This window comes from Coregonus clupeaformis, chromosome 14, assembly GCF_020615455.1.
Source record: "Coregonus clupeaformis isolate EN_2021a chromosome 14, ASM2061545v1, whole genome shotgun sequence".
Classification (NCBI taxonomy): domain Eukaryota; kingdom Metazoa; phylum Chordata; class Actinopteri; order Salmoniformes; family Salmonidae; genus Coregonus; species Coregonus clupeaformis.
The window spans coordinates 42853864-42872012 of record NC_059205.1 but is presented as its reverse complement, the minus strand read 5'-3'; the positions used below and the strand labels follow the sequence as shown (position 1 = coordinate 42872012).

At 44.1% G+C, this 18149-nt stretch overlaps 1 protein-coding gene across 4 annotated transcripts in view; it reads right to left on the bottom strand.

Annotated features, from left to right (window-relative positions):
* Window positions 1–499: 499 nt before the first annotated feature.
* LOC121580868 (partitioning defective 3 homolog) overlaps window positions 500–18149 on the bottom strand; it is a 299046-nt gene continuing 281396 nt past the window's right edge. For all 4 annotated transcript variants that reach the window (XM_041895983.2, XM_041895984.2, XM_045224827.1 and 1 more), the window contains 3 exons: window positions 15833–15953; window positions 10066–10220; window positions 500–3357 (listed from right to left, as the gene is read on the bottom strand). In XM_041895983.2, the coding sequence (XP_041751917.2) occupies window positions 2940–3357; window positions 10066–10220; window positions 15833–15953 (694 nt within the window). In that variant the 3' untranslated portion in view covers window positions 500–2939. The remainder of the gene's footprint in view (window positions 3358–10065; window positions 10221–15832; window positions 15954–18149) is intronic.

Below are 18149 nucleotides of genomic sequence, written 5' to 3'. Positions count from 1 at the left end.
TAAATTAATGAAAGAGCAGACAAAGCTATGAAGATAAAAGAACAGGATGAGATGAAAGGATTTCTTTCCTTCCACATATTTTTTCCTCCTCTCTCTTATTTCTGTTTCAAGAGAGCCACCCCTCGGTAGCTGAACCGGCTTAATGGTATTTGCTTAGGACGTCAACTTTAACCTTAGGAACACACACAGTAGCCCGAGCCATTTAACAAGTCCCGTATGAGAGACAAGAGACAATGGGAATGCAAACACAGACACAAAGGCACTAAGGCATACAGACACAAGCATACAGAGACATACACATGCGTAGAGCTGTGTTTACATGAAAGATGTGAAGCTAGAACTACAATAGCCTATTGATAGAAAAGCCAAAAGCATATTAAAGATACAAGAGTGGATCAAACCAGACTCACTCCTACTAATGAGGATACCACCTGATATCACTGGCAGTTCATTATTCAAAGGATAGGATGAAAAATAGAGGATAACCCAGACATAGTTGTAAACAGGATGAAACAGCCTTCCTTTTATTTTAAATGTGATATGTACAGGAAAAGTAGCTGTACACATGTCTAAACATATCATGTAAAAGTCTGAAAAACAATTGCACTGTGCTTACAATAGCTTTATACTTTAAACATCATGATACGTACAGCATTGTGAAGGCAATGTCAAACACACAGGATACAAATACACTGATCAGCTGTGCAGAGCCTTATTTGAACTCTCACTGTAAAAAAACAACGAATGCTTTTCAGCCCCAAAACAATCATGACATACTGTGCTGTAGAGATTATAATGGTATGTTAAAAACACATGGTGTAATGTCGTTTAGCTACAACAAGGAACAGTCCACATTGTTTTCCCTATTCAGGAACTGTACGGCATCTCAGGCACTTATTATTGAACTCTCAACTTAGCCATGGACTAGCCTGATCCCAGGTCTATTTTCACTGTCTTATTTACTACTCCGGGGTGAAGTTTCCCATAGGTACAGATCTAGGATCAGCTTCCCCTCCCCAATCCTAACCATTGTGTGGGGAAATGAAAAACAGACTTAAGATCAGCGACTTAGCAGGGGGAACTTCTGCCTACACCCTTGTTAACTACAATGACCATAGAAATGAACAAGATAGCACAAACAGATCTGGAACCAGGCTAGCAATGGACACCAGACCACAGATTCCAACCAGACTGCAGACATTGGCAAGGTGCTGCTGTACAGACGACATAACAGTCTTATTTCCATGTTAGACGTGTTCAACAGCTGATTCCCTATTTAATGCACTACTTTTGACCAGGGCCCATAGGGCTTTGGTCAAAAGTAGTGCACTGGGTAGAGAGTAGGGTCCCATTTGGGACGCAGACTTTGTATTAACTCACAAATGGAAGCTAATGCATTTCATATGGCTGTAATTGGCGTAGGGAGAACACTGAAGCACATCTCCAAAGCAGTGAGGTGCCAGACACTTCTGTTATATAATACAAGGCGACACACAGAGTACATACCACAGTCATTATATATTTTTTATTTTCTCTGTTCACCACGCTCTCCTTTGTTCGGTTGCATTCATCGCCACCATTCGGTACATTTCATAGACATCAGAGCATCGTTACATTAAAGGTCCATTATTTACAAGAGGAGAGTGACTCACTAGTACTCCGCTATACGGCAGCTGAACGCAATTACCACTCAAACACAATTCATTTTTTATGAACAAGGGAAGATTGGGTAGATTGAACCTAAATCTTGCGTCGGTATTCCGATTGTCTCTCTTTGCCTTTCTCTGTGGAGCGAAACTGTGGTGTGGCCCTCCACTACGGAGCAGCCTCTTGGGGCTGTGTTTTGTTCTTTGGCTGTGGCAGGCAGCTTGTGATGAAAAATTCAGTGCAGGGTTGACCGGGGAGAGGAGAGGGAGAGTTGGAAAAGGAGGTGAGGGGCGAGGAGGAGAGGTAAAAGAGGAGATGAAGGGGGAGGAGGAGAGGTGAAAGAGGAGGTGGTGAGGGAGAGGAGGAAAAGGAGGAAGCCAGAGACAGGCAGACGGGCAGGCCAGGTTAGCCGTGCCGAGAGCAGAGAGGCCAGGCAGTAGATCAGAGACTCACTCCCTCTCGCTCTCTCTCCATCTCTCTCTGTGGAGATGGCACACACATGAATCATTTATGAGGGTCCTTCATTAATAACCAGCGCTATGCTCCCCCTCCTTTTACACACTCCCTCTCTTTTCTCTAACCCACTGGTGACTACTGAAGTAAAGGAGCTTCTCCATAAAGAAAAAAAACAATGAAAACAGATAAATAGAATTTTGAGAGCTCAGCGTTGTTGTTTTGACTTTGTGTTAAGAGTAGTACCAACTATGGGGAGGTTCACGGCCAGGGGAGGGCAGGTCAAGTAGGATCCGTGGTTTAACAAAACCAGGTCACCCTGTAAGTGTCCACACCACACTAGCATAATGCACATACACACTCACATTAAGACAGTCTCTCTCACATGCACACACACCACACATACCTCTCCATTGTTTAAAAGAACATCTGTTAGCCTGTCTGATTGTCAGAGCGTGAGGGTGACAGATGTCTATGAATCACACAACAACACTACTACCCCAGAAAGCATCATGACCATGAATACAGAAGGCACTGAAAGTCTCATTTAACAACAAATAGTCTGTGGGAGGGGGACAGGACTGACTGGGACTGAATGGAGGACTAAGAGGTCACATCCAGGGGAAGCCATTAAAACTAACACCCACTGTGCATTCCCTAACTCAAATTGTCCAGATATTCCACAACTGTGGCCCCTCTGGCCTACCCTGTCCCTATCCCCTCAGGAGTAGAAGGGCCTCCCCATTCTATAGCTAATCAGCTCCTAAAGTTGTCTATATCCATCGCCACCAACTATGGCCTCCTCTTGGCTGCCCTGTCCCTTCCCCATTCCTGCCCCCTCAGGAGTAGAAGGGCCTCCCCTTCTCGGGCCCCTGTAGCCTGTTGAGCCTGGCCAGCTGGGAGGGCGAGGGGGGTACATCCTGTCTATAAGGGCCCTTAGGCGACACAGGGTCCTTGTGAGCCGAGTATGAAGCAGTGGAATCATACGTGTTGTTCCCGTGGTGCTCCTGTGGGGGCGCTAGTAGTAGCTGCTTCCCTTTGGCCTCCTGCTCCCTGCGTCTCTGCTCCTGCCTCAGCAGCTCCTGGGCCTCCAGCAAGACGCGGGCGTTCACGCTGCTCACCCCCGGGTAGCCGTTCCTGGAGCCCTTGTAGCTGGAGTAGCGAGGGTTCTCCTTGGTTGTCTGGAAGCCCTCGCCCGGCGGGTAGACCTTGTCCCAGGAGTCCTGAGAGATGGAGCTTGGGTTCTTCCTGGGTTGTCTGTGGCGGGAGGGAGAGAATGAAAAGGAGGCAGGGTGAGACACGAGTAAAGAGGTTAAGAGAGTTTTAAAGAGAAGAGTTCAATGACTCGGAAAGAGAGGAGATTCCACAGAGAGAGGCCGAGGCAGACAAGACACAGCGCCACGCATGACCAATAGGCAATTTAGCACACAATAAAAACATACACCTAGAGGGACAGACACAGCCATTCCCATCCATTTAGCCCTATTGTGAAGGACAGACCGGCCCATTGGGTTTGATAGGCAGTAACAGCAGCCCTGTTGCAGATGAGACTCAACTCGGCCCACTATGTTTCTGTGGCGGTTTGACTGTAGACATCTTACATGTTTTCTTACATTGTAGTCATTTAGCAGAGCAACTTACAGTAGTGAGTGCATACATTTTCATAAATGTTTTCCATACTGGTCCCCAATGGAATTGAACCCACAACCCTGGCGCTGCAAGTGCCATGCTCTACCAACTGAGCCACAGAGGATCTTAAAGGCAGAGCTGTTTGCTTGCTCCCTTCCCTACAACACACAGTCAGTCCTGTAGGCGTGTGTGTGCCATGCTGTGTGTGTGTGAGAGTGAGAGAGAGAGAGAGAGAGAGTGTGTGTGTGTGCGTGCGTGCGTGCGCGTGTGTGTGTGTGTGACATCACCCAGACTCATGCTTGACTGGGCACTCTGTGTTCAGGCCTAGAGCCCTGCTTATCTCAGGGGCAGGAGAAATGGAACAGACACAATAACATCAACCAACCAGACCTGGGTTCAAATAATATTTTAAATAATTTCAAATACTTAATCTGTGCTCGATTGAGCTTGCCTGACCTAATGGACCAATAGAATAGTCCCCAAACTGTAAACCCCATCCATCTGGCACTCTATGCAGGCTAGAGCAAACGCTCAAAAAGTATTTGAAAGATTTCCAATAGTATTTGAACCCAGGGCTGAAACAAACAGGCTTCTGTCTCGGAGCCATGCATAATTAGCAGGTTTATCAACCAGCTGGGAAGAAGAAACCGTGTTATTTCAGTATTTGAAGGAAAAAAGACAATGAGAAATGTACCCAGACCTTTGTGTAAAGAAGACAACCGGTGGTTGGAAATAGATATGCTAGCCTTTCAACCAATAACATAGAAACACAAACCCAGCGGTTTATTTTAAACCCATGCTTCAATGATTCCAATTTCAAAAGATGGGGCTCCACGACTCCATTTCTGATTATATTTCATACATTGACATAAAAGACACACTTGGGCTGTTTCTCTGTAAATATAAGTAAACCAGCTATCTATTCTCTTTTCCATTAGATATTGTGCCAGTACTGTACATGTGGGTTGCACCCTATTCCCTATATAGTGCACTACATTTGACCAGGTCCCATAAGGCTCTAGTTGAAAGTAGAGCACTAAATAGGGAATAGGGTGCCATTTGGGATACAGACATTGACATGAAAGACAGATTAATTAATAAATTTTATTTTAAAAAATCTGAACAGGTGGTGCTCAAAACAGGTGGGGCTCTTCAACACCATAGTGCCCTCCAAGCTCATCACTAAACTCAGGACCCTGGGATTAAAACAACTCCCTCTGCAACTGGATCCTGGACTGGTGAGGGTAGGCAACAACACATCCACCACACTGACCCTCAACACAGGGGCCCCTCAGGGGTGCGTGCTTAGTCCCCTCCTGTACGCCGTTCACCCACGACTGCGTGGTCGCGTATGACTCCAACACAATCATTACGTTTGCTGACGACACGGCAGTGGTAGGCCGGATTACCGACGATGATGAGTCAGCCTATAGGGAGGAGGTCAGAGACCTGGCAGTGTGGTGCCAGGACAACAACCTCTCCTTCAACGTCAGCAAGACAAAGGAGCTTATTGTGGACTACAGGAAACGGAGGGCCGAGCACGCCCCCATCCACATCGACAGGGCTGTAGTGGAGCGGGTCGAGAGTGTCAAGTTCCTCGGTGTCCACATCACTAAGGAATTAGCATGGTCCACACACACCAACACAGTCGTGAAGAAGGCACAAAAATGCCTCTTCCCCCTCAGGAGGCTGAAAATATTTGCCATGGGCCCTCAGATCCTCAAAAAGTTCTAAAGCTGCACCATTGAGAGCATCTTGACTTGCTGCATCACCGCCTGGTAAGGCAACTGCCTTGCATCCGGCGCTACAGAGGGTAGTGCGTACGGACCAGTACATCACTGGGGCCAAGCTCCCTGCCATCCAGGACCTCTATATTAGGCAGTTTCAGAGGAAGGCCCTAAAAAGACTTCAGCCACCCAAGTCACAGACTGTTCTTTCTGCTACCACACAGCAAGTGGTACTGATGCACCAAGTCTGGAACCCCCTTTTGCACTCTTTTGACACATCACATACGCTGCTGCTACTGCTTATTATCTATCCTGTTGCCTAGTCACTTTATCCCTACCTATATGTACATATCTACCTCAATTACCTCGTCCCCTCTACACATTGACTCAGTACTGGTACTCCATACATATAGCCAAGTTATCGTTACTCATTGTGTATTTATTCCTTGTGTTATTATTTGTCTATTTTTCTTTTTCTATGCATTGTTGGGAAGGGCTCGTAAGTAAGCATTTCACTGTTAGTCTACAGCTGTTGCTTACGAAACATGTGCCAAAAATGTTTTTATTTAATTTAATTGTGAAGTTGCAAACCACCCCCTGTACACAGGTAGGGGCTTCCACACACACACACAGATTCATCGCTCCCACAACACACCCATCATCAAGAGTCCATTCCAGTACAGTCCACTCCAGTACAGTCCAGTCTAATCCAATCCATTTAGGAGCTTCCCGCTAAACAAGCATGAACTATCCTCTAACTCAGTGGTTTCCAAATTGTGGGGCACGGTGCAATTTCGAAATTGGGTAATACATCAGCAGGTTTCCTCGTCATGTCAGTTATTGCAGACCTTAGAGAGCTATTTATAACTTGTCAGAAATGTCCAGATCAACTAGCCCATGTCAGCTAATGTTTTTTAGCTAGGTTTTTTGGCCATTGATTTTGTTGTAATGTTTGAGTACCTCAAATATCACATGAACATACAAGACAATATGTAGTATTGCAGGAAATTAGCTTTAAAAAAAATAAAATATAAAACAAATCCATCCCATGCCAAAATGTATAGAATTGCAGGAAATAAGCTTTAAACCTGCAAAATGTTATCTCCTCCAACAAGAGGGGTGTGAACAGTTTGTGTCATGAACAGTGCTTGTACCCATAGAAATAGACGTGGGAGGGGCGTGATGGGGCGTGATGTTCCCTAATGCTGGAAGGAGGGCCTGAGTGAAAAAATAGAGAAACTCCTGCTCTAACCCCTGAGCCAATCAGAAGCATGAACTATCCTCTAACCCTGGGCCAATCCTAAGGCCACAGACAGACACACCATTTCCTGTAATAACACACAGACCATGTAGTTCAAAGGTAACTGCATTATCTCAGATTAGTGCGATCATGTTAAATTACTGGGGCGGGTAAAGTGACACACCCTTTCTGCATCCCAAATGGAAGCCTATTCCCTCTTTAGTGCCCTACTTTTGACCAGGGCCTATAGCACTCTGTTCAAAAGTAGTGCACGATGTAGGGTATAGGGGGCCATTTAGGAAGCAGCCCCAGACTGTGGTTTTACTGAGCGTCTTCTGAGATGTGGCTGTGGGTTTTGTGCTTTGGACTCCAGACAGGAATGACCTGTTTGTAGATTCCGGCTGATGATATCAGGCTGATGTCATCTATATGAATGCATAATACCATCAAATCAAATTTAAAAAATCAAATCACATTTTATTTGTCACATGCGCAGAATACAACACCGTGAAATGCTTACTTTTAAGCCCTTAACCAACAATGCAGATCAAGAAAATATCTACTAAATAAACAAAAGTAAAAAAAAAAGAAGAAAAAAAAGTTACAATAAAATTACATAACAATAACGAGGCTACAGTGCTTTGCAAAAGTATTCATCCCCTTGGCGTTTTTCCTATTTTGTTTGTCCATATTTTGGCCCTGCGCCATCAGGGGGTTTGGGCTCACTGAAGAGCAGTACTGAATTGAGGATATTAATGCGAGCCCCGGTGTTATAGCCAGGAAGGCGGGGCTTCCGAGGGCGGGCTCTGCATTCATTGGTCATTTGGGTGTGTTTTTTGTTTTCTTCAGGTGAATGTGATCGGTCGTTGACTCCCCATTGTATGTTATACCTCGTTCCCCCCTTCAGAGAACCATAGTTATATTCATATTTGTACGTTTTCAAGAAATCCAGAGAATCCCCTATTCATGAAAGCAACTTTTAGACACTCAGAGAACCATCAGTTTCTGAAAAAGACAGCACACTTGAATTTATAGCTGCTTGCATGTTAAACTATCGTCATTTATATTGGGATCTGCTGTTTTTATCAACCTGATTAGGGACAACATCTGGAACAATCACAGGCAGCCACCACAAATTAATTGTCCAAATAAACCATTATAAACACAACCGATGGCATCACTGCACTGCAATCAGTGCAGATTATAGGTTTTAGAATACTCAGCGTTAGATCATACTCAATAACTACTGTATGTTTGGGGGGAAAACACAGTCCCATTGAGCATCATTGTGATCATGAAATACAGTGGTGATTGAAAAGCTGAAAGTTTTCCTATTTTGTTGCATTACAACCTGTAATTGAAATTGATTTTTATTTGGATTTCATGTAATGGACATACACAAAATAGTCCAAATTGGTGAAGTGAAATGAAAAAAATAACTGGGGTCAAAAAAAGCTAAAAAATAAATAACGGAAAAGTGGTGCGTGCATAAGTATTCACCCCCTTTGCTATGAAGCTCCTAAATAAGATCTGGTGCAACCAATACCTTCAGAAGTCACATAATGAGTTAAATAAAGTCCACCTGTGTGCAATCTAAGTGTCACATGATCACAGTATATTTACACCTGTTCTGAAAGGCCCCAGAGTCTGCAACACCACTAAGCAAGGGGCACCACCAAGCAAGCGGCACCATGAAGACCAAGGAGCTCTCCAAACAGGTCAGGGACAAAGTTGTGGAGAAGTACAGATCAGGGTTGGGTTATAAAAAAATATCCAAAACTTTGAACATCCCACGGAGCACCATTAAATCCATAATAAAAAAATGAAAGAATATAACACCCACAACAAACCTGCCAAGAGAGGGCCACCCACCAAAACTCACGGACCAGGCAAGGAGGGCATTAATCAGCGAGGCAAGAAAGAGACCAAAGATAACCCTGAAGGAGCTGCAAAGCTCCACAGCGGAGATTGGAGTATCTGTCTATAGGACCACTTTAAGCCGTACACTCCACAGAGCTGGGCTTTACGGAAGAGTGGCCAGAAAAAAGCATTTGCTTAAATAAAAAAACAAGCAAACACATTTGGTGTTCGCCAAAAGCCATGTGGGAGACTCCCCAAACATATGGAAGAAGGTACTCTGGTCAGATGAGACTAAAATTGAGCTTTTTGGCCATCAAGGAAAACGCTATGTCTGGCGCAAACCCAACACCTCTCATCCCCCCAAGATCACCATCCCCAGGGTGAAGCATGGTGGTGCCAGCATCATGCTGTGGGGATGTTTTTAATCAGCAGGGACTGGAAAACTGGTCAGAATTGAAGGAATGATGGATGGCGCTAAATACAGGGAAATTCTTGAGGGAAACCCGTTTCAGTCTTCCAGAGATTTGAGACTGGGACGGAGGTTCACCTTCCAGCAGGACAATGACCCTAAGCATAATGCTAAAGCAACACTCAAGTGGTTTAAGGGGAAACATTTAAATGTCTTGGAATGTCCTTGTCAAAGCTCAGACCTCAATCCAACTGAGAATCTGTGGTATGACTTAAAGATTGCTGTACACCAGTGGAACCCATCCAACTTGAAGGAGCTGGAGCAGTTTTGCCTTGAAGAATGGGCAAAAATCCCAGTGGCAAGATGTGCCACGCTTATAGAGACATACCCCAAGAGACTTGCAGCTGTAATTGCTGCAAAAGGTGGCTCTACAAAGTATTGACTTTGGGGGGGTGAATAGTTATGCACGCTCAAGTTGTTTTTTTTTGTCTTATTTCTTGTTTGTTTCACAATAACAAATATTTTGCATCTTCAAAGTGGCAAGCATGTTGTGTAAATGAAATGATACAAACCCCCAAACAATCTATTTTAATTCCAGGTCGTAAGGCAACAAAATAGGAAAAATGCCAAGGGGGGTGAATACTTTCGCAAGCCACTGTAGGTGTTCCTTTTGTCCAGGTGGGAAAAGGCAGTGTGGAGTGCGATTGAGATTGCGTCATCTGTGGATCTGTTGGGGCGGTATGCGAATTGGAGTGGGTCTAGGGTTTACGGGATGATGGTGTTGATGTGAGCCATGACTTTCAAAGCACTTCATGGCTACCGACGTGAGTGCTACGGGGAGGTAGTCATTTAGGCAGGTTAGCTTAGTGTGTTGGGCACAGGGACTATGGTGGTCTGCTTGAAACATGTAGGTATTACAGACTCGGTCAGGGAGAGGTTGAAAATGTCAGTGAAGACACCTGCCAGTTGGTTCGCGCATGCTCTGAGTACACGCCATGGTCAATTGGTCATGTATATGGAATGTTCCCTTGACCTGGGAAAACAAATAGGGACTATGGGTGTTCTCTCTCTCTCTCTGTTACACACACACATATACTTACCGTGGCAGGGAGCTGTACTGTCTCTGCGCCTGTTGAAAGGCGTCTCTCGCTTCCTGCCTCTGTCTCTGCATCTGCACCTCTACAGACACAGAGTGTCGGCCCGTCTGTTGTCTGTCTGTCTGGTACGGGCCTGGACCTGTGTTGGTGTTGTTCGGCTGAAAGAGGGAGGGGCCAACATCCTGGTTATTGAACACACACAACTTTCACAGACACGTACAGTACACCAGAGCCATGTATTTAGTGTTAGGACATTGAGTTTTTATTATGTATTATGATGCATTTACAGTACATGAACCCTTAGAAATGGAATGTAATTTTAGTTCTGTGACATGAACCTATGGCTAAATGGAATGCTCCAAGGCACAAACATGGCGTCCATTCTAAAAGTTGGCCAAACTATCTAAATATATAGCTCTGCAGTACACTTACCAGGAGGCATCCAGAGATTACATTACCTGTCCTTGTCCTTCATAGTGCTCAGGTAAAACGGACAGAGAGACACAGACAGAGGTTAGGGAGGACGGAGGACCATGCTGGAGATGTAGGGACAACAGAGGTATGATGAGATGTGATGAATGTTAAGTAGGTGTTAAAAGGGCCAATGCAGCCGTTTTTATCTCAATATCAAATCATTTCTGGGTAAAAATTATTAATTATTAAGTACCTTACTTTATTATTTTTTAATTAAAAAGGGTAAAAAATAAACATAAATAGCTTCAACAAAGATTTTTTCTAGGACTGTCTGGGTGGGGAGGAGAAAACTGAAAACTAGCTGTTATTGGCAGAGAGATTTGGTACTCTTTCTTATTGGTCTAACAACTAATTCACCACCTGATGATGTCACCAGGGAGGCCAAAACTCCATCCCACCAAAACAGGCTGAAATTTCAGGCGGTCTTTTCAAACAGCTCTTACACTAAAAGGGCATTATCATCATTTTCACAATTTCACAGTATTATTCCAACCTCATAGTGTGGAAATATATATAAAACACAGGAAATTCATGTTTTTGATTGCACTGGGCCTTAAAAAGAAGCAAACAGCCGCTCCGCTGACATCGTGACAGGCTTCCTCCCTTCTCCCTAGCACAGGTCATTAACCCTCCTGAACACACAGAGCGTACACCACCGTACGGCAAGGCACCTTGGAACAGCATCATTTAATTATCTCCAGCCCCTCCTGGCAGATGTCTGCATCATAAACGGCACCCTATTCCCTAAATAGTGCAAAAATTGACAAGGGTCTGGTCAAAAGTAGTGCACTATATAAGGAATAGGGTGCCATTTGAGACACATCCCATATCCTCCCTGGAACATGTCGGCGTAACTACTAACGACCACGCCTTTGTTCTTCTTTCCCATCTTTCATTAGCCATGAGGTGGGTGTAATGGCTGCTGATCAGTCATAATACAAAAAAATAATCCAATTACTTTTATGGGCTATGCCAAGTATTCATACAGTGCCACACTCTAGTGGTGGGAGGGCCATAAAGAGATTAGTCCTGTCATCACTGAGAGGACCTCCGAGACACGCACATTAAACCTAATGAATCCCTGCAATCATCTGGGATTGATTGGCATAACCTGGGCTTTTGCCGTGCTGTATCTGTTGCCATGGCGATGCCAGACAGAACACGGAACAGGCCAGGGACACGTAAAGGCCGCTCACCTCCATCCATGTCGCTAGCTATCACAGTCATTTTCAGATGTGAATTTCATTGCAAATATACATACATGTACATGTAAATTACAGTTTGCAATACGGGGGAGTATTGGGGAATGATCCCTTTATAGTGTCTTGAAATAATACCTTCCTAACATGAGGAAACACCGGTCGATAAAACACGACCCAGAAAACCTAAAGCTAATGGAGGTATTAAAATGAACAATAAAGTGTGGCAATATAGCGCTGCTGGCGGAAGCAGCCCCAGTCGATGCACTGCTCTGTGTGGTAAATGACTGCAATAAAGGTTCACCAACGCAGCCGCAACACAGATTGGGTATCTATCTATCAGTCACTGTGATGGAACTAGCCCACGGAAACCAGGGTCATGTTCTGAAGGGCTTTGCAATGGAAAGTGAAAATCTGTGTTCTTACTGAACAAGTTCAGGTAGTACCCAGTTCGAAAACATTTTCTACCTACTAAACACAACCTAGATTCCTCTGCTCTCCTCCTCTAGTGATAAATATACCATCCACAGGGGTACCAATCAGGGGACGTAGAGCTGTCTAACTGCACCTCAGCTAACCAGGAACACCTAACTAAACAGCATGCAGAACCGGATAATTAGGTAAATTATTTGCAGCCCACAGAAATTACAGACAGCTGGACTTCAGAGAAATTGGACAGCAGGCCTCAGCGGGCGGGCTGTAGGTGAGATAATGCACAGGGCTGACCTGTAATATCAAAACCTGCTAAGAGCACTTACAGTGACAGGGTCAGTGCTTCCACATGGCTGTAACATCTATACTCTCCCTTCACTGTTTACCCTATGGGCCCCGGAATGGAATTCCCGTAATTCTATTCACCTTGTGTACGTTCCGTGATGGGTGGGCCAGCGGCCATATTGAGGGAACCCACTGTGTGATTCTATTTCTTTGGACTTGACATTAGTCTAGATCAGGCGCTATGGCCACTATAGAAGGCATGAAGAGGTTGATTGAGCGCTCTGGTCAAAAGCAGCACACTATATAGGGAAAAGGGTGCCAGCTACATATGCTCCTGTTATCCATAATGTGGCAATTAGTATGGTAGGGAAAAAATATAATAACACAAAATGACTGTAGATTACTGTGCGATTCTGTGAGAGGTTGGTTATTCTGTTATTTATAAATACATTGTGATTGCAATCATGACTGACTCTGTCCCTTCAATGGTGCTGTCATGGGAACAGGGTGACTTTGCTTTCTATCAGTAATGTAAACAAACAAAGCAGTGGTATTTGTCAAGGACTTTAATTACTGTGTCTGAGAGAGTCCCAAATAGCACCCAATTCCCATAGGGCTCTGGTCAAAAGTAGTGCACTAAATAGGGAATAGGGTAACATTTGGGACGCAACCTATACAGTCGCTTGCAAAAGTATTCAGACCCCTTGGATTTTGTCACATTTTATTGTGTTACAAAGTGGGATTAACATGGATGTAATTGTCATCAACAATCTACACAAAATACTCAGTAATGTCAAAGTGGAAGTTTTTTTAATTTAATTTTTTAGATGAATAAAAACTTCATAACTAAAATAGTAATTGAATAAGTATTCAGCCCCTTTGTTTAGGCGAGCCTAAAGTAGTTCAGGAATAAAATTTGGCATAAGTTACATGGATTCACTCCATGAAATAATAGGGGTTGAGATGATTTTTCTTTGGCTAACTCTTCCTCTGTCCCTCATACATACAACGTCTGTAATGTCCCTCAGTCAAGTATTGAATTTCAAGCCCAGATTCAACAACAACGACCAGGGAGCTTTTCAAAAGCCTCATAAAAAAGGGCAGTGATTGGTAGATGGGTAACAATAACAGATCAGACATTGAATATCTCTTTAAGCATGGTCAAGTTAATAATTATACTGTGGATGATGTATTAAACCACCCAGACACATCAAAGATACAGTCCTTCTGAACTGTGCTGCAGGACCGGAATGAAACTGCTCAGGGATGTTACCATGAGGCCATTCCAGAGTTCAATGGCTGTGATGGGAGAAAACTGAGGATGGATCAACAACGTGCTTACCAAGAAGACAGTGAATGTTCCTGAGTGGCCGTTGTGTTACAGTTTTGACTTAATCTGCTTGGAAATCTATGCTCTGTCTAGCCATGATCCCCAGCACCTTGACAGAGCTTAAAGAATATCTAAAAGATAATAATGGGCAAATGTTGCACAATCCAGGTGTGCAAAGCTCTTATAGACTTACCCAAGAAGAGGTTTTTCTAACATGTATTGACTCAGGGAGCTGATAACTTATGCAACGACTACATTTTCGTTATTACATTTCTATTAATCTTTAAATAAATTACATTTGTCTGCTACTTTGACAGAGTATTTTGTGTAGATTGTTGACATAAAATGACAATTAAATAAATGTGAATCCCACTTTAATCCCAACTGTGAAGAAATCCAAGTGGTCTGAATACTTTTGCAAGGCACTGTATGTGCTCGCTTGACCGTGCAGAGAAACAAAGTGCAGCTTGAAAGCTCTCTCCCACACACATTGCGCACTCAGTGTCAATCTAACTATCAAACAGAACTCAAAACCAAGCATTTGATTTGATTTATCACCTATAAAAGAAGCCCAGGGCCCGCATGCATCAGGTGTCTCAGAGTAGGCGTGCTGATCTAGGATCAGTTCTGCCTTTTAGATCACAATGAATGATCCTAGATCCGTACTCCTACTCTGAGACACCTGATACATACAGCCCCAGATGTCAATGGAGTCCGTTCATTAGCTCTCAGTTTACAACCGTTGGAAAATTCATTCAAATCAATCCTTAGACAACACAATATAAACGCCATATAAATATGATGAACTGCTACATGTTGGCTGAGTCTAAACCAGCTCTAAAAACATCACCACAAATTATAGGCCTATATAATGAAAGTTAACTTAGTAAAAATGTACGTCATATGGACAATGTATAGGATTAATACAACAAATCCGTCAATAAATACATTAGTGCTTATAGGAAAAATATATCATACAACAATATAGAAATATTAAAAGTAGTGACTTTCAAACATTAGGCAAATCATTTTGCTGATAATTCAGAATTTTACATCATAATTGACAGAATGTAAAATGTATACGTAAGGCATACTGCTGGTGCAATGGATGGAAGAATGGGACATAGGGCAGTCTTTATATAGGGACCAAATACCTTCAATTATGTCATAGAAAGGTCTCATTCATTGTCTCATTAATTATGAAGGCTTTTCCAATTTTGTTCGATTTTAAATTGTTTGAGTTCACACTCATTCTAACTTGGTGGCCAACGGCCATGCCATCAAAAGGGAGTAAAACATGTCTAAATCTAAACCCCTTCTCTAAAAAGGCACAGTTAAAACCAGCAAGCCACGTTTAACACACAAAAAGGAAACCCCCAACAAGGAAACACAATCAGATACCCACAGACACGAGTCCATTGGTCCATGAGAAGGTGAGTGGGGGGGTCCTTGTGTTGTGAGTGACAGACAGACAGACCAAAAGATGGCACTGATGGCAGATGGGATGACAAGGGTGGTATGACGGGAGTGGTGGTGATGATGGGCGAGTGGGCGGGGTTAGAGGTCAGGAGACCGTGCAAGAGGGACACATGCCGGTGGAGAGGTTGGTTCTGTCCCAAATGGCACCCTATTCCCTATGTAGTGCACTACTTTTAACCAGGTCTCATAGGGCTCTGGTCAAAAGTAGTGCACTAAATAGGGAATAGGGTACCATTTAGGACACAACCATTGTCAGAGTTATTAGAGCTACACAGCCTGAGTTAGGTGGGAGGCCTATAGAGGAGTTAGAGAGAAGAAGCTCCATGGGCTGACGTTGTTCAGTCAGTGTCATACTGGACAGTCCATGCTCAGGCCAGGCCCAGTGGTTGTGTGGTTAGTGGGAGGCTCCACGGTGCAGCCAGCCAGTATTACCAGCCAGTGAACCAGCCAGCCAGGGTATTAGCAGCCCTCCCAGGCTGGCAGTGGTGGTGGTTAGTGAGGGGTTGATCCATGGAGGAGGTCCATGGAGAGGCAGGCAGGCCTGGTTCTCAGCCCGGTCTCAGACACTCACCCAGGGCTGCTCGAAGCTATAGGTACGTCTCCTGTCGTCTGGGTCATCGTCCCCTCTGGCCTGCTGGAACTCGTGCCTCAGCCGCTGTATCCGGTCGTGGTTGCTAGGCGCTAGTCTGTTGCTGCAAGGGGAAGAACGAGAGAGAGGAAATTCTAGATGAGCGTGGTGATGGGCCAATCTGCATCCCATATGACACCCTATTCCCAATATAGTGCACTACTTTTGACCAGAGCCCGTAGTGCACTACATTAGGGAATAGAGTGCCAATTGGAACGCTGTTTCTGTCAGCATAGCTGGGAAACGGTCCAGAAACTGGTAAATACAATGTACAGTGGGGAAAAAAAGTATTTAGTCAGCCACCAATTGTGCAAGTTCTCCCACTGAAAAAGATGAGAGGCCTGTAATTTTCATCATAGGTCCACGTCAACTATGACAGACAAATTGAGAAAAAAACCCCCAGAAAATCACATTGTAGGATTTTTAATGAATTTATTTGCAAATTATGGTGGAAAATAAGTATTTGGTCACCTACAAACAAGCAAGATTTCTGGCTCTCACACACCTGTAACTTCTTCTTTAAGAGGCTCCTCTGTCCTCCACTCGTTACCTGTATTAATGGCACCTGTTTGAACTTGTTATCAGTATAAAAGACACCTGTCCACAACCTCAAACAGTCACACTCCAAACTCCACTATGGCCAAGACCAAAGAGCTGTCAAAGGACACCAGAAACAAAATTGTAGACCTGCACCAGGCTGGGAAGACTGAATCTGCAATAGGTAAGCAGCTTGGTTTGAAGAAATCAACTGTGGGAGCAATTATTAGGAAATGGAAGACATACAAGACCACTGATAATCTCCCTCGATCTGGGGCTCCACGCAAGATCTCACCCCGTGGGGTCAAAATGATCACAAGAACGGTGAGCAAAAATCCCAGAACCACACGGGGGGACCTAGTGAATGACCTGCAGAGAGCTGGGACCAAAGTAACAAAGCCTACCATCAGTAACACACTACGCCGCCAGGGACTCAAATCCTGCAGTGCCAGACGTGTCCCCCTGCTTAAGCCAGTACATGTTGTGACGGCCCTGAATATTTCTGAACCGTCTCAGTGCTTCTCCTTCTAATAGGGCGCTTCCCCTTTAATTCCTCATTAAATAGCCAGCATCAGCTGCGCAAAAGAAAAAGTGGTGATTGAGACATGAATGAGGATGTGTACTACCTTCAGTTCATGAAGCTTCGCCATTACGTTTGTTTTGTTGCCTTACAGTGTGTTTTGTAGCCTTAAAGCGAGTTTACCCAGGATTGGATCCACTCTGTGCGTCTGTGGACTACAACTCTCCGTTGGTTTTCGTGGCCTTTTCTCCGCTGGAGAGCTGTTGGCGGATTGTCTGACTGACCGACTGACTACAACTTTTTGTACACGGTATTTCATTTGTTTGGGGTGATGTATACTGTGATTTATGTAGTTGTGAGGACGTATTATTCTTTGGGTAGTCTTTGATACGCTTTATAGTTGTGTTACAAAATAAGTGTTATTTTGAGTGTATGGATATACTGGGTTTATGCTACGGACAAACGTTGCGGGACTAAGGACACTTGAGTCACTGAACTTATTTACCGGGCTGGACTCTTGTTATGCCCGAGGTACAGGACATTTCTAAATGAACATAAGTGCATTGATTTGTTATATTGTTGTGTGTGGGTGTGTGTGATCATTTATGTTGTTAATACAACCACGCAAAAGAATACACTTGTTTGAAGTTCTTTCCAAGGTTTTAAGGGGTTTATGAAAAGTATATTTCCATCTTGACTTTTACATAAGTCCTTTGTATTGGTGTGACTTGACGGACCAGATGGGACTCATTCCCTCCCAATCTAAAAGGAGAAACCCATGCTTTCTCTGGTAGGCACAACCTACCTGGCACCCCTATAAATAACCTCAAGTCAAAACCGTTACATAAAAAATGGCACCCCAGATGGGACCTCAACATTGAGAACTAACCAAAGCAAATCTTTTGAGTGGAATTAAAATAATGGATTCACTACAAGAAAATGTGCTCATCCATATCCTACCAGTCAATGGGAATACACAGGGCCATTCTGACTACCGAGCCAACAATACAAATCATAATGTGACTGGAAATAATGGAGTTGATTTGGGCCAGAGCCCTGGGAATCTAAATGCTCGGTCTGGACCACAGGCCACAGGTCTAACTAGTAACTCACTTATTGACATGGATCTGTGTGAAAGTACTGAGCTAGCCCTCCCTCTGACGCCCAACCTTCCTCCATTGTCTGGTTTATCTCCAGAGGTTG